The sequence below is a fragment of the Ammospiza caudacuta genome, chromosome 32 (assembly GCF_027887145.1).
Source record: "Ammospiza caudacuta isolate bAmmCau1 chromosome 32, bAmmCau1.pri, whole genome shotgun sequence".
Classification (NCBI taxonomy): Eukaryota; Metazoa; Chordata; class Aves; order Passeriformes; family Passerellidae; genus Ammospiza; species Ammospiza caudacuta.
In genome coordinates, this window is record NC_080624.1 from 2,586,280 (window position 1) to 2,602,059 (window position 15,780).

Sequence of the window (15,780 nt, forward strand, 5' to 3'; positions counted from 1 at the left end):
CGTGGGGGCGGCGCAGCAGCAGGCGCAGGCGGCTGCCCCCCCCCCGGATCCGGGCCAGCGCCTGCGCGTGGCTCATGCCGGCCGTGGGGGCCCCGTTGATGGCCAGCAGCTCGTCACTGACCTGCGTCCCCCCAAACGTCACTGACACCCCCAAACTGCCACAACCCCCCAGAGACCCCCCCAGATCCCCAATTCCCTCCAGTTCCCTCAGGCCCCCCACAGCTCCAGACAGACAGAATCCCCCCGAGACCTCACTGCCCCCCCCAGCCCCATAGAGACCCCCAGAGCCCTATAGGAACCCCCACCCCATAGAGGCCCCCAGCCCCATAGAGTCCCTCCAGCCCCATAGAAACCCCCGCCCCACAGAGCCCCCAGCCCCATAGAGCTCCTCTGGCCCCATAGAACTTCCCATCCCCATAGAGCTCCTCTGGCCCCATAGAACCTCCCAGCCCCATAGAGCCCCCCAGCCCCATAGAGCCCCCAGCCCCATAGAGCCTCATCTGGCCCCATAGAACCCCCCAGCCCCATAGAGCCCCCCAGCCCCATAGATCCCCCCCAGCCCCTCAGAGCCCCCAGCCCCATAGAACCCCCCAGCCCCATAGAGCTGCTCTGGCCCCATAGAACCCCCCAGCCCCATAGAGCCCCCCCAGCCCCATAGAACCCCCCAGCCCCATAGAGCCCCCCCAGCCCCATAGAACCCTCCAGCCCCATAGAGCCCCCCCAGCCCCATAGAGCCACCAGCCCCATAGAGCCCCCACAGAGCCCCCAGCCCCATAGAGCCCCCCCAGCCCCTCAGGCCCCCCCAGCCCCCCTGAGCCCCCCCCCCGTACCTGGATGCAGCCGCAGCGCTGGGCCGGGCCCCCCTCACGCAGCCCCCGCACAAAAACCCCGGCGGGGCCTCCCCGGAGGCTGAACCCGAACCCGCCCGGGCCCCGCGGCAGCTCCACCGCGAACGGGGGCGAGGCCTGGGGGTTGTAAACCAGCGTAAACCAGTATGGACCAGTATGAACCAGTTACACACCCGTATACACCAGTATACACCAGTATAAACCTGAACCCGCCCAGGCCCTGCGGCAGCTCCACCGAGAACAGGGGCGAGGCCTGGGACCAGTAACAAACCAGTATAAACCAGCATACACCAGTACAAACCAATATACACCAATATAAACCAGTATACACCAGTATACAGCAGTATACAGCATTATATACCAGTATACAGCATTATATACCAGTATACACCAGTATATACCAGTATACACCAGTATACACCAGTATATACCAGTATACACCAGTATATACCAGTATACACCAGTATATACCAGTACACACCAGTATACACCAGTATACACCAGTATATACCAGTATACACTAGTACACACCAGTATATACAGTATATACCAGTATACACCAGTATATACCAGTATACACCAGTATACACCAGTATACACCAGTATATACCAGTATACACCAGTATACACCAGTATATACCAGTACACACCAGTATACACCAGTATACATCAGTATATACCAGTATACACCAGTATACATCAGTATATACCAGTATACACCAGTATACACTAGTACACACCAGTATATACCAGTATACAGCAGTATACACCAGTATATACCAGTATACACCAGTATACACCAGTATACACCAGTATATACCAGTATACACCAGTATACACCAGTATACACCAGTATACACCAGTATACACCAGTATATACCAGTACACACCAGTATACACCAGTATACACCAGTACACACCAGTATACACCAGTATACACCAGTATACACCAGTATATACCAGTATACAGCAGTATACAGCAGTATACACCAGTATACACCAGTATACACCAGTATATACCAGTATACACCAGTATACACCAGTATACACCAGTATACACCAGTATACACCAGTATATACCAGTACACACCAGTATACACCAGTATACACCAGTATATACCAGTATACAGCAGTATACAGCAGTATACACCAGTATACACCAGTATAAATCTGAACCCACCCGGGCCCCGCGACAGCTCCACCGAGAAGGGAGGGGAGTCCTGGGGATTGCACACCAGTGTAAACCGGTATAAACCAGTACACACCCGAACAAACCAGTATACGCCAGTATAAACTAGTGTACACCAGTATACACCAGTTACACACCAGTATAAACCAGTATAGACCAGTACACACCAGTATAAACCCGAACCCTCAAGGGCCCTGCAGCAGCTCCACCACAAACAGGGCTGGGTCCTGGGACCAGTAACAAACCACTATAAACCAGTATATACCGGTATACACCAGTAAGAAACCAGTTATACACCAGTATACACCAGTAACACACCAGTATACACCAGTGCACACCAGTTACACACCAGTACACACCAGTTACACACCAGTGCACACCAGTATACACCAGTACACACCAGTACACACCAGTGCACACCAGTTACACACCAGTATACACCAGTGCACACCAGTACACACCAGTGCACACCAGTTACACACCAGTTACACACCAGTGCACACCAGTATACACCAGTACACACCAGTGCACACCAGTTACACACCAGTAAATCCCCAGGGCCATGAGGCAGCTGCATCCCAGCCCTGCCCAGTCCCTCCCAGTGCTCCCAGTTCCCCCCCAGTTCTCCCAGTTCCCTCCCAGTGCTCCCAGTCCGTACCTGTGCCCAGCCCAGTCCATGGCCCAGCCCCCCCTCGGCGCTGCTGGGGCTGAGCAGGTCTGGAGCTGGGGAGAGAGAGGGACCAGTATGCACCAGTATGGACCAGTATGGCCTCCCAGTAACACCCAGTATGACCAGTATAACCAATATGACCAGTATGACCAGTATAGCCTCCAAGCAGCACCCAGTATAGCCTCCCAGGACGGCCAGTATAGCCTACCAGTGCTCCCAGTATAACCAGTATGACCAGTATAACCTCCCAGTATAACCAGTATAACCACCCAGTGCTCCCAGTATAACCAGTATAACCACCCAGTGCCCCCCCAGTGCCCCTCAATCCCTCCCAGAGCTCCCAGTGCCCTCCCAGTGCTCTCCCAGTGCTCTCCCAGTGCTCCCAGTCCCCCCTCCCAATGCCCCCCCAGGCCCCCCAGTGCTCCCAGTGTCCCCAGTACCGGTGGGCAGCAGGTCCCGGGGCTCAGGCCCCACAAAGCTGGTGGCGGCCACGGGCTCGGGGGGGGCTCCAGGGCCTGTGGGGGGGGGGGACACTGCACCAGTGACACCAGTGCCCTCCCAGTGCTCCCAGTGCCCCTCTCCCAGTGCTCCCAGTGTCCCCAGTCTACCTCCCAGTCCTTCCCAGTATGCCTTAATCCCCCCAGTCTCTCCCAGTCCCTTGAATCACCCTCCCAGTGCCTACATTCCCCGTTCCAGTCTTTCCCAGTGCCCCCCCAGTCCCTTTCCCAGTCCCTCCCAGTTCCCCCCCAGTCTCTCCCAGTGCCCCAATCACCCCCTCTCCCAGTCCCCCCAGTCCCTCCCAGTCCCTCCCAGTGCTCCCAGTTTCCCCAGTCTCACCCAGTCCCCGCAGCAGCACCAGCAGCTCCCCGCTCTCGCTGCTCTCTCTCTGCTCCCTGCGCTGCCCCCGGGGGTCTCCCCAGGCCGGGGGGGGGCTGCGGGCGGGGGGCGGCGGGGGGGGGGCGGCTGTACCGGAGCACGCACGAGCCCCCCACCACCACAACCACGCTGACTGTGAATGGGGGACAGCGGTGAGACCCCCACCCACCCAGAGACCCCACCCAGAGACCCCCCCCACCACCACAACACTGACTGTGAATGGGGGAAACTGTCAGAGACCCCCACCCACACAGAGACCCCCACCACCACCACAATGCTCACTGTTAGAGAGACCCCCGCCCAGTTGGACCCCAACCCAGTTAGAGAGACCCCCACCCACACAGAGCCCCCCACCACCACCACGCTCACTGTGGGGGAGGACAGAGGTTAGGGACCCTCACCCACCCAGAGAGAGACCCCCCAGCACTGCCACCACAGTGACTGCAGGGACGGACGACCACCAGTCAGGGACCCCCGGGCATGGGAGACCCCCGGGGAGATGGGACCTCCCCCAAAGAGGGGGGGATACCTCCCAAAGATGGGAACCCCCCAGAGATGGGGACCCCCCCACCCCCACCAGGGATGGGACCCCCCGAGATGGCCCCGGGGGTTGGGGTCACCCCTGGGGTTTGGGGACCCCCCCGTCATGGCCCCGCCCCTCCCCCCTCACCGCTGGGCCCGGGCGGCGCCTCCGGGGGCGGCATCGGGGGAGGGGCCCCCCCGGGCTGGGGGGGGGCAGCGCCTGCGGGCACCGGTGCGACCGTGACGGACCAGTGACCCCCCCAGTGATCCCAGGAGCCTCCCAGTTACCACCCGGTGCTCCCAGTAACCTCCCAGTGCTCCCAGTAATGTCCCAGTTATGTCCCAGTAACATCCCAGTGCTCCCAGTGACCTCCCAGTGCTCCCAGTAATGGCCCAGTAACTCCCCCAGTGCTCCCAGAGACCTCCCAGTGATCCCAGTAACCTCCCAGGGCTCCCAGTGACCTCCCAGTAACCCCCCAGTGCTCCCAGTAATGGCCCAGTGCCCCCTCAGTGCTCCCAGAGACCTCCTAGTGACCCCCTAGTAACTTCCCAGTGACCTCCCAGTGCTCCCAGTACCCTCCTGGTGCCCCCCCAGCTTCTCCAGTTCCCTCCCAGTTTGTCCCACATCGTCCCAGTAATCCCCAGTGCTCCCAGTTCCTCCCAGTGATCCTAGTTCCCCCCAGTGCTCCCAGTCTGTCCCAGTGCTCCCAGTCCCTCCCAGTTCCCCCCAGTCCCTCCCAATTCCTCCCAGTACTCCCAGTGTCCCCAGTTCTCCCCAGTCCCCCTCAGTGCTCCCAGTTCCCCCCAGTGCTCCCAGTTCTCCCCAGTACTCCCAGTCCCTCCCAGTGCCCCCCAGTGTCCCCAGTTCCCCCCATTGCTCCCAGTGCCCCCCGCCCCTCCCCCCGGTACCGCCGCGGGGTCGCCACGGCAACGCGCGCGAGGCCGACGGGCCCGAGCAGCGGCGGGACGGGCTGAGCGACGGGCGGCTCCGCCAATCAGCGGCCGCAACGCGCGGCTAGGGGGCGGGGCATGTCACGACGGCAGAACCGATAGGTGGGGGCTGCACCAATCAGCAGCCGCAAAGGCCGCGGGATGGTGGCGCGCCGCAAAGGCTGCCGGGAGTTGTAGTCCGGCTCAGGCCCCGGTCTCTCTCCCACAGGGCCCCGCGGCAGAAGATGGCGGCGGGCGATGGCGCGGCCGAGGGCACCCCGGGGCCGGGGCCAGGACCGGGGCCGGTGTCCTTCGCCTTCAGCCGCAGGGCCGAGCGGCGGCGGCCCCTGCCCGCGGGACCGTGCGCGGAGCCCGGCGCCGGCGGTGACACCGAGAGCGACACCGACTTCCTGACGGCCGTGGAGGACCGGGAGCTGCTCAGGTGGGCGCCGAGGGGCGGGGCCTAAAGATGGGCCATGCCTACGAGCCGTGCTTGGGGGCGGGGCTTGGCCTGGGGCGGGGCCTCGCTGCCGGTTTTTCCTGGAGGCTCCAGTGGGCGGGGCCTAGGGCAGGTGCGACAGCGCAGGTGCCGTGGGGGCGGGGCTTGGGGGGGGTCGTCATGGGGGCGGTGCTTCGGGTAGGGCGGGGCTTGAGGCTATTACTAATATGGCCAAGGGGGTGTGGCCTGTGCACAGATCACTGTGTCATTGCTATTGGGGCGTGGCTTGTGGTGGGCGTGGTTTCTGGCCGGGAACACCCCTTTGTTTAAAGACGGTGTATTGTTTGTGGGCGTGGCTAACTCACTGATCCCGCCCCCAGCACGCGGCCGGCCCCGCCCCCCAAGAAGGAGCTGGTGATCCCCCTGATCCCGTCCCACCGCTGGAGGAACCCGGAGCCCCCCCGTGCCGGCACAGACCCCGCCCCCAGCACAGACCCCGCCCCTCGAACAGAACCCACCCCCGGATCAGACCCCGCCCCCCTCACAGGCCCCGCCCCCCTCACAGGCCCCGCCCCCAGCACAGACCCCCCCTCGGTGGAGGCCCAGGCGGTGCAGGAGCTGCTCCAGGGTGAGCCGGGGGTCCCGGGGGGGGCTGGGGGGGCCCGGCTGAGCCCCCCTGACCCCCCCTGACCCCGCAGAGGCCCGGCAGAGCCAGGAGCAGCCCAATGGAGAGCCCGGACCCCCCATGGCCATCCCCCTGCAGGCCCCGGAGCGGGACCGGGACCGGGACCGGGACAGGGACAGGGACAGGGACACGGTCGGCACCGGGGTGCAGCCGGTGAGACAACCCCGGGACCCCTGAAATCCCCTGGGACCCCTGAACATCCCACATGATCCTCAAACACCCCCCAGGACCCCTGAACATCCCCTGGGACCCCCAAACAGCTCTTGAGACTCCCACACAGCCTCTGGGACCCCCAAATATCCTCTGGGACCCCCGAACACGCCCCAGAACCCCCAAACAACCCCCGGGATCCTCCAACATCCCACGGGACCCCCAAACATCCCTTGGGACCCCCAGATGTCCCCTGGAACCCCCAAACACCCCCTAGGACCCCCAAACATCCCCTGGAACTCCAAACATCTCCCGGGACCCCCGAACATCCCCCGGGTCCCCCACACATCCCCTGGGATCCCCCAAACAGCCCCCAGAACCCCCAGAGCCCCGAGACCCCTGGAGGGACCCCCAGAGCTCTGGGACCCCCAGACATCCTCCAGGACCCCCAAAGTGGCCTCACCCTGGGACCCTGAAACATTTCCTGGGACCCTCAGAGTGACTGACCTCACCCTGGGACCCCCAGAGTGCCCCTTCCCCAGAGCCCTGGGACCCCCAAATACCCCCCTGGGCCCCCCAGCCCCCCTTTAGCCCCCCTTGCTCCCACAGACCCCCCAGGATTACGAGGCCGTGCCCGTGGGGCAGTTCGGGCTGGCCATGCTGCGGGGGATGGGCTGGAAACAGGGCCAGGGCATCGGCCGCACCTTCCCCAGGTGAGTCAGGGGCACCCCAAAACGGGGGGACACCCCTGAGCCCCCAGTGGGGCACCCCCAAATCTGGGGCGCCCCTGAACCCCCAGGTGAGTCAGGGCACCCCAAAACTGGGGAAGGGGTCCCTGAGCCCCCCAGGTGAGTCAGGGGGACCCCAAACACCCAGGGGAGTCAGGGCAGCCCCCAGTCCCCAGGGGAGTCCCTGGGGCACCCCAAAACTGGGGGAGACCCCTGAAGCCCCCAGAGCCATGAGGGCACCCTTGAAACCCCAGCAGGGCACCCCTGAACCTCCCAGGTGAGTGGGGTACCCCGAAACCAAGGGGGCACCCCTGAACCCCCAGAGCTGGGAGAGACTGGTGGGGGTACACCTGACCCAGCTGGATTTTGGGGTCCCCTCACCCCCCCTCAGGTGGATTTTGGGGTGCTCTGACCCCCCTCAAGGTATATTTTGGGGTCCCTCGCTCCCCAAAAGGGGTTTTGGGGTCCCCAACCCGTAGGGCTGCTTTTAGGGACCCTTCCAGTGTGGATTTTGGGGTGCCCTCACCCCATTTCCCCCCAGGGGTGTATTTCAGGGTTCCCCCTGATGTATCTTGGGGTCTCCTCACCCCATTTCCCCCCCACAGTGTATTTTGGGGTCCCCCCAGGTGTATTTTGGGGTCCCTGACCCCATTTTCCCCAATCCGGGGTCCCTCACCCGTTCTCCCCCAGGGTGTATTTCGGGGTCCCCCCGTGTATTTCGGGGTCCCTCACCCCATTATTTCCCCTCCCCAGGGTCGTGCCCCCCCTGGAGCAGCGGCCCCGCCCGCGGGGGTTGGGGCTGGGGGCCGAGGCCGCCCCCCCCGGGACCCCCAAACCCGGGGAGCCCCCCCAGGGCCCGGCCGTGGGAGACAGCGTGAGCATCGAGGCGGGGCCCCACCGCGGCCTGCGCGGCAAGGTGAGACCAGTATGGACCAGTATAAACCAGTATAGATCGGTATAAACCAGTATGGACCAGTATAAACCAGTACAGACCGCTATGGGGCAGTATGGACCAGTATGGGGTGGTTTGGGTCAGTATAAACCAGTACAGACCAGTATAGAGCAATATAAACCAGTACAGACCAGCACTGGATGGGCATCGAGGTGGAGCCCCTCCGCAGCCTGCGCAGCAAGGTGAGACCAGTATGGACCAGTATAAACCAGTATGGATCGGTATAAACCAGTATGGACTGGTATAAACCAGTATGGACCGGTATAAACCAGTATGGACCGGTATGGGGCAGTATGGGCTGGTGCAGATCCATATAGACCAGCACTGGGTGAGCATCGAGGCGGGGCCCCACCGCGGCCTGCGTGGAAAGGTGAGAGCTGCCGGGACCAGTATAAACCGGTATGGACCAGTATAAACCAGTATGGGCCAGTATAAACCAGTATGGACCAGTATGGGCAGGTACAGACCAGTACGGGCCAGTATAGACCAGTATTGGGTGGGTATCAAGGCACGGCCCTGGAGCAGCACGGACCAGTATAAACCAATACAGGCCAGTATGGACCAGTATAGACCAGTTTGGGCTGGTATAGACCAGTACAGAGCAGTGCAGACCAGTACAGACTGGTAGGGACTGGTACAGACCAGTGCGGGCCAGTATGGCCCAGTATGGACCAGTATGGGCCAGTACGGTCTAGTATAAACCAGTATGGGTAGGTATGGACTGGTACAGACCAGTACGGACCGGCGTGGACCAGTACAGACCAGTATATACCAATACAGACTGGTGCAGACTCATACAGACCAGTACAAACCAGTATAGATCAGTATGGACCAGTATAGACCAGTACAGGCCTGTATGAACCGGTACAGACCAGTTTGGACCATTACAAACTAGTATAGACCAGTATAAACCCGTACACACCAGTACAAACTGGTCCCTGGCTGGTGTGACTGGTCCCTGACTGCTGTAACTGGTCTCTAACTGGTGTAGCTGGTCTCTAACTGGTGTCACTGGTCTCTAACTGGTGTAACTGGTCCCTAACTGGTGTCACTGGTCTCTAACTGGTGTAACTGGTCCCTAACTGGTGTCACTGGTCTCTAACTGGTGTAACTGGTGTGTCCCTGTCCCAGGTGGAGGCGCTGGACCCCGAGACCGGGCGGGCGCTGGTGCGGCTGCAGCTGGGGGGGCAGGTGGTGGCTGTGAGCCAGCACGGGCTGAGACCAGTCAGCACTGGTGAGTGACCAGTATGGACCAGTATGGACCAGTAACCCCCCTGTGACCCCCAGTAACCCCTGTGAGCCAGCATGGGCTGAGACTGGCAGGGACTGGTGAGTGACCAGTATGGACCAGTAACCCCAGTGACCCCTGTGAGGCAGCATGGCCTAAGACTGGTCAGCACTGGTGAATGTCCCGGTATGGACCAGTAACCCCCTGGGACCCCCAGTAACCACCAGTAACCCCTGTAATACCCCCAGTAACCCCCCCAGTAATCCCTGTGGGCCAGCATGGGCTGAGACTGGTGGGGACTGGTGAGTGACCAGTATGACCAGTAACCCCCTGAGACATCCCCAGTAACCCCAGTGCCCGCTGTGACCCCAGTGACCCCCTGTGAGCCAGCACAGGCTGCGACCAGTCAGCGCTGGTGAGTGCCCAGTATGGACCAGTAACCCCCAGTAACCCCTGGGACATCCCAGTAACCCCCAGTGACCCCTGTGAGCCAGCACAGTGGGCACTGGTGAGTTTCCAGTATGGACCAGTAACCCCTGTGACCCCCAGTGACCCCGGGGACATCCCCCCAGTAATCCCCAGTAACCCCTGTGACCCCCCCCCCAGTCAGCAATGGGGAGTGTCCAGTATGGACCAGTAACCCCCAGTAACACCCAGCATCTCCCAGTAACCTTCAGTGTTTCCCAGTAACCTCCCAGGGTGTCCCAGTAATGTCTCAGTAACATCCCAGTAACCTCCCAGTGCTCCCAGTAACCTCCCAGTGCTCCCAGTAACATCCCAGTGCTCCCAGTAACCTCCCAGGGTGTCCCAGTGCTCCCAGTAACCTCCCAGTAACGTCCCAGTGCTCACTGTGACCTCCCCGTGCCCCCCCAGTGCTCCCAGTACTCTCCCAGGGCCGTTTGTATCTCCCCAGTTCCCTCCTGGTGCCCCCCCAGCTTCTCCATTTCCCTCCCAGTTTGCCCCACATCATCCCAGTAACCCCCAGTGCTCCCAGTAACCCCTCGTGCTCCCAGTTTCACCCCAGTTCTCCCAGTCTCTCCCAGTGCCCCCCAGTAGCTCCCAGTCCCTTCAGTGTCTCCCAGTTCCCCGAGTAGCTCCCAGTCCCTCTCCCAAATCTCTCCCAGTTTGATCCCAGTCCCTCCCAGTATCTCCCAGTTCCCCCCAGTCCCATTCCTAGTTCTCCCAGTCACTCCCAGTTCCCCCAGTCCCATTCCCAGTCTGTCCCAGTCCCATTCCCAGTCTGTCCCAGTTCCCCCATTCCCAGTTCCCCCAGTCTGTCCCAGTTCTCCCAGTCACCCCCAGTTCCCGCAGGTGCCTCGGGCCGCCCCCCCCGGCAGGATGAGGGGGGGCAGGACGGGGACCCCCCGCGGGGGGGGGACAAGAGGAAGGAGCCCCCCGAGAGTGACAGGTGAGGGGGGGCACTTTGGGAGGGGTCTCATTTTTGGGGGGCTTGGGGGCTCATTTGGGGAGGTTCTGGGGGGGACTTATTATTGGGGGGCTTTGTGGGGAGCTCATTTTGGGGGGTTCATTTGGGGGGGCTCTCATTTTGGGGGGCTTTGGGAGGACTTGGGGGGGCTCTCGATTTGGGGGGTTCAGGGGAGGTTCTGATTTTGGGGTGTTTGGGGGAGTTCATTTAGGGGGCTCTGATTTTGGGGGGGTTTATTTAGGCGGGCTCTAAATTTGGGGGGCTTTGGGGAAGCTCCTAATTTGGGGGGGCTCATTTGGGGAGCTCTCGATTTGGGGGGTTCGGGGGGTTCTGATTTGGGATGTTTGGGGGGGACTCTCATTTGGGGCAGTTTCATTTTTATGGGCTCTGATTTTGGGGGGGTTTGGGGGAGGTTCGTTTAGGGGAGGCTCTCATTTTGGGGGGCTTTGGATTCCATTTGGGGGGGCTCATTTGCGGGGGCTTTTGGGGGGGCTCTAATTTTGGGGGGATTCAAGGGGGTTTCTGATTTTGGGGTGTTTGTGGGGGGCTCTCATTTGGAGCAATCTCTAATTTGGGGGGCTTTTGGGGGAGGTTCATTTAGGGGTGGCTCTCATTTTGGGGGGCTCTGAGGGGGCTCTGAGGGGGGCTGTCATTTTGGGGGGCTTTGGGGGAAGCTCTGAATTTGTGGGGGCTCATTAGGGGGGCTCTCAATTTGGGGGTGTCCAGGGGGGGGTTCTGATTTTCGGGTGGTCTCATTTTGGGGGGCTTTGGATTCCATTGGGGGGTCTTTGGAGGGGGGCTCTCATTTTGGGGGGCCCATTTGGGGGGCTTTAGATTCCATTTGGGGGGGCTTTGGGGGAACTTATTTTTGGAGGGCTTTGTGGGAGCTCATTTGGGGGGGTTCATTAAGGGAGGGGCTCTCATTTTGGGGGGGCTTTAACCCTTGAGGGCCAGGAGCCCTTTGAGGGGTGCGACCCCCCCCTGCTGAATTCGGGGGTAGGGCCCTGAGCCCCCCCAGCATTTTGGGGTGAGGGGCCCCAGGGCTTGGGGGGGGGTCTGTGCCCCTTTTGGGGAGGGGGTTTGAGGGGTGTGACACTTGGGGGGTCCCATGGGGGGTCTGTGCCCCTTTTGGGGAGGTCAGTGCCCCCTTGGGGGGCTCCATGGCTGTGGGGGTGCTGAGTTTGGGGGTCTCCATCACTCTGGGGGGGGTCCCAGCCCCCCCCCAACGCCCTCCGTGCCCCCCAGGAGCGCGAAGCAGCCCCGGAGCGCCCCCCACTGGCTGCGGCGGGACCTGCGGGTGCGCTGCGTGGACAGGGCCTTCCGGGGGGGGCTGTTCTACAACTGCAAGGTGAGACCCCAAAACACCCCAAAAATATCCCAAAAATACCCCGACAATATCCCAAAAACACCCCCAGGGCCTTCCGGGGGGGGCTGTTCTACAACTGCAAGGTGAGACCCCAAAACACCCCAAACACACCCCAAAAACACCCCTAAAACACCCCAAAATACCCCCAGGGCCTTCCGGAGGGGGCTGTACTACACCTGCCTAGTGAGACCCCAGAAATACCCCAAAAACACCCTGGGACACCCCAAAACACCCCAGGATACCCCAAAACATCCTGGGAATCCCCAAAACCCCCCCAGGACACCCCAGAAACACCTGAGACACCCTAAAAACATCCCAGGACACCCCCGAAACCCCCCTGGGCAGCACCCCAAAAACATCTGGGTGGGGAGCACCCTCAAATCCCATCGGGGGGGTCAGCCCCCCAGAAACCTGCAGTGGGTTTTGTGGTGGTCCCCCCTGTTTGGGATTTGGGATACTGACCCCCCCCGGGTGTTTTTGGGGTGCTGGACACCCCCCCGATGCAGTTTTGGGGTGCTGCCCTTCCATGGATGCGATTTTGGGGTGCTGATGCCCCCGGGTTTTTTTGGGGTTCCCCCCACAGTGGGATTTTGGGGTGCTGCACCCCACGATGGGAGTTTGGGGATTCTGATCCTGACCCCCCCCGGTTGTTTTTGGGGTGCCCCCCCAGATGCAGATCGAGGACCTGCTGTCCCCCGACACCTGCGTGTGCCGCACGGACGACGGGCGCCTGGTGGAGGGTGAGACCCCCCCCAAAGGGGGGAATGGGGGGGTCCTGAGCCCCCAAATCCCCTCTGGAACCCCCAAAACCACCCCGATATCCCTGAGCCCCCAAAACCCCCAAAACTCCTCTGGAACCCCCAAAAACCCCTGGGCACCCCCAAAACCCCCCTGATATCCCTGACCCCATCCAGACCCCCAAACTGCCCCCTCCCCTGACCCCCCCCCCCCCCCCATATCCCTGCCTGACCCCCCAAAACCTCTCTGGAACCCCGAAAACCCTTCTGGCACCCCCAAAACCACCCCGATATCCCTGACCCCCCCTCTGGAACCCCCAAAATCACCCTATATATCCCGGAGCCCCCAAATCTCCTCCTGACCCCCCAAAACCTGCCTGGGACTCCCAAAATCCCCCAGAGCCCCCCAAAATCTCCCTGGGACCCTGACCCCTGCCTCCCCTGAGCCCCCTAATCCCTGAGTCCCCCTCCCCAGATCACCCAGACCCCCCCATGGCACCGCTGACCCCCCAAAAGCCTCTCCCCAGACCCTCCTGATCCCCCCTAATCCCCCATTGTCCCCCAAAGCCCCCCAAAGCCCCCCAAAGCCCCCCTGATCCCTCATTGCCACTCCTGACCCCCCATTTCCCCCCCTGACCTCTCATTATCCCCGCCCTGATCCCCCCATTTTCCCCACTCTGACGCCCCATTTTCCCCCCCATTCCCCCCCCGAACCCCCCCATGCCATTCTACCCCCTCCGTGCCCCCCATTGTCCCCCCATTGTCCCCCCTGACCCCCCCATGTCCCCCCATTGTCCCCCCTGACCCCCACATGTCCCCCCATTGTCCCCCCTGACCCCCACATGTCCCCCCATTGTCCCCAGGGCTCCGCGAGGCCTCTCTGGAGACGGTGGTGCCGCGGGGCAGCTCCGAGCGCGTCATGGTGGTGCTGGGGGAGCACGCGGGCACGGTGAGACCCCTCCCCAAATTCACTGAGAGACCCCAGACACACTGATATACCCTCTAAATACCCCTGAGACCCCTCCCCAGTATACACTGAGAGACCCCCTAAATACAGCCTGAGACCCCTCCCCAATTTATACACTGGGACACCTCCCCAATATACACAGAGAGATCCCCTAAATACACCTGAGACCCCTCCCCAATATACACTGAGAGACCCCCTAAATACAGCCTGAGACTGTATTTGGGGGGAGCTCTCATTTTGGGGGGCTTTGGGGGGACTTGGGGGGCTCTAATTTTGGGGGGTTCAGGGGGGGTTTTATACTTTATACACTGGGACCCTTCCCCAGTATACACTGAGAGACCCCATAAATACAGCCTGAGACCCCTCCCTAATTTATACACTGGGACCCCTCCCCAATATACACTGAGACACCCCATAAATACAGCCTGAGACCCTCCCCAGTTTATACACTGGGACCCCTCCCCAATTTATACACTGGGACCCCTCTCCAATTTACACTGAGAGACCCCAGATACACTGACATACCCCCTAAATACTCCTGAGACCCCTCCCCAATTTATACACTGGGACCCCTCCCTAAATACAGCCTGAGAGCCCCCCCAGATATACCCCTGAGACCCCTCCCCTATATAGCCCTGAGACCACTCCCCAGCTTATACACTGGGACCCCTCCCCAGTATACACTGAGAGACCCCATAAATACAGCCTGAGACCCCTCCCCAATACATACACTGAGAGACCCCCTAATACACTGAGACCCCTCCCTGATTTATACGCTGGGACCCCTCCCCTATATAGACTGAGACACCCCATAAATACAGCCTGAGACCTCTCCCCAATATACACTGAGAGACCCCCTAATACACTGAGACCCTTCCCCAATATACCCCTGAGACCCCTCCCCAATATACACTGAGACACCCGATATACACTGAGAGCCCCCTAAATACCCTGAGACCCCTCCTCAAATACTGCCTGAGACCGCTCCCCAAATAAACCTGAGAGCCCCCAAATACCCCCTGAGACCCCAAATACACCCTGAGACCCCCCCAAGTACACCCTGAGACCCCTCCCCAGATACCCTGAGACCATCCCCAGATACACCCTGCAACACCTCCCCAGACACCCCAACCCTCCCCAGCCCCCTCCCCACCCCTGACCCTGTCCCCCTCCGCAGCTGGGCCGGATCCTGGAGCGGGACTGTGCCCAAATCCCAGATCCCCCTCCCCAAATTCCCCTCCCCAGCCTAACCCTGTGTCCCTCTCTGCAGCGGGGCCGGATCCTGGAGCAGAGGATGCCCAGATCCCAAATCCCCCTCCCCAAATCCCCCTAACCCAGTCCCATTTCCCCTCTTCTCCGTAGCTGGGCCGGATCCTGGAGCGGGACTCTGCCCACACCCCAAATCCCCCTCCCCAGTCCCAGATCCCCCTCCCCAAATCTCCCTAACCCCATTTTCTCCCCTCCGCAGCTGGGCCGGATCCTGGAGCGGGACTCGTCCCGGGGCCGGGCCCTGGTGCAGCTGGGCCGGGCGGGCCCCGCGGTGCTGCCGCTGCCCTTCGACAGCATCTGCCACTACCTGGGGGGGGGCGACGACGACTGAGACCCCCGGACCCCCCCAAATCCCTGGGCATCCCAAACGCGACGGCCCCGGGCAATAAAAGGGTCCAGAACCAGCGGGGCAGCCTCGGTGTGGTGGTGTTGGAACGGGGGAGCCTCCCCGCGGGGAACCCCAAAATCCCCCTGAAACTCCCCAGAATGATCTTGAAGCCCCTCAGAACCCCCCCGAAGCCCCCCCAAAACCCACTGAACCCCCTAAAATCGCCCTGAAGCCCCCCTGAAACTCCCCCTGAAGGCCCCCAGAATCCTCTTGAAGCCCCTCAGAATCCCCCGAAGGGCCCCCAAAACCCCCTGAAGCCCCCGAAAATCCCCCTGAAGGCCCCCTGAAACCCCCCCCGAAAGATCCCCAAAACCCCCTGAACCCCCTAAAAGATCCCTGAAGTCCCCCAGAACCCCCCTAATGCCCCCCAAAACTCCCCTGAAGGCCCCAAATCCCCTGAAGCCTCCACA

The 15,780-nt window shown here is 61.5% G+C and overlaps 2 protein-coding genes across 2 annotated transcripts in view; one reads left to right on the forward strand and one right to left on the reverse strand.

Annotated features, from left to right (window-relative positions):
* The window catches only part of MAGIX (MAGI family member, X-linked), a 5,999-nt gene extending 863 nt beyond the window's left edge, over positions 1 to 5,136 (reverse strand). The window contains exons 1-8 of the mRNA XM_058822292.1: positions 5,130 to 5,136; positions 5,015 to 5,076; positions 4,254 to 4,325; positions 3,545 to 3,716; positions 3,148 to 3,222; positions 2,696 to 2,760; positions 831 to 965; positions 1 to 121 (exon numbers count right to left, since the gene is read on the reverse strand). Coding sequence (XP_058678275.1) covers positions 1 to 121; positions 831 to 965; positions 2,696 to 2,760; positions 3,148 to 3,222; positions 3,545 to 3,716; positions 4,254 to 4,325; positions 5,015 to 5,076; positions 5,130 to 5,136 — 709 coding nt within the window. The remainder of the gene's footprint in view (positions 122 to 830; positions 966 to 2,695; positions 2,761 to 3,147; positions 3,223 to 3,544; positions 3,717 to 4,253; positions 4,326 to 5,014; positions 5,077 to 5,129) is intronic.
* The window catches only part of GPKOW (G-patch domain and KOW motifs), a 21,918-nt gene extending 6,530 nt beyond the window's left edge, over positions 1 to 15,388 (forward strand). Inside the window, exons 2-12 of the mRNA XM_058822276.1 lie at positions 5,265 to 5,477; positions 5,855 to 6,102; positions 6,173 to 6,312; positions 6,919 to 7,022; positions 7,791 to 7,953; positions 9,121 to 9,223; positions 10,529 to 10,625; positions 11,889 to 11,991; positions 12,680 to 12,749; positions 13,610 to 13,695; positions 15,182 to 15,388. Coding sequence (XP_058678259.1) covers positions 5,281 to 5,477; positions 5,855 to 6,102; positions 6,173 to 6,312; positions 6,919 to 7,022; positions 7,791 to 7,953; positions 9,121 to 9,223; positions 10,529 to 10,625; positions 11,889 to 11,991; positions 12,680 to 12,749; positions 13,610 to 13,695; positions 15,182 to 15,313 — 1,443 coding nt within the window. The 5' untranslated portion in view covers positions 5,265 to 5,280 and the 3' untranslated portion in view covers positions 15,314 to 15,388. The remainder of the gene's footprint in view (positions 1 to 5,264; positions 5,478 to 5,854; positions 6,103 to 6,172; positions 6,313 to 6,918; positions 7,023 to 7,790; positions 7,954 to 9,120; positions 9,224 to 10,528; positions 10,626 to 11,888; positions 11,992 to 12,679; positions 12,750 to 13,609; positions 13,696 to 15,181) is intronic.
* The last annotated feature ends 392 nt before the right edge of the window (positions 15,389 to 15,780 follow it).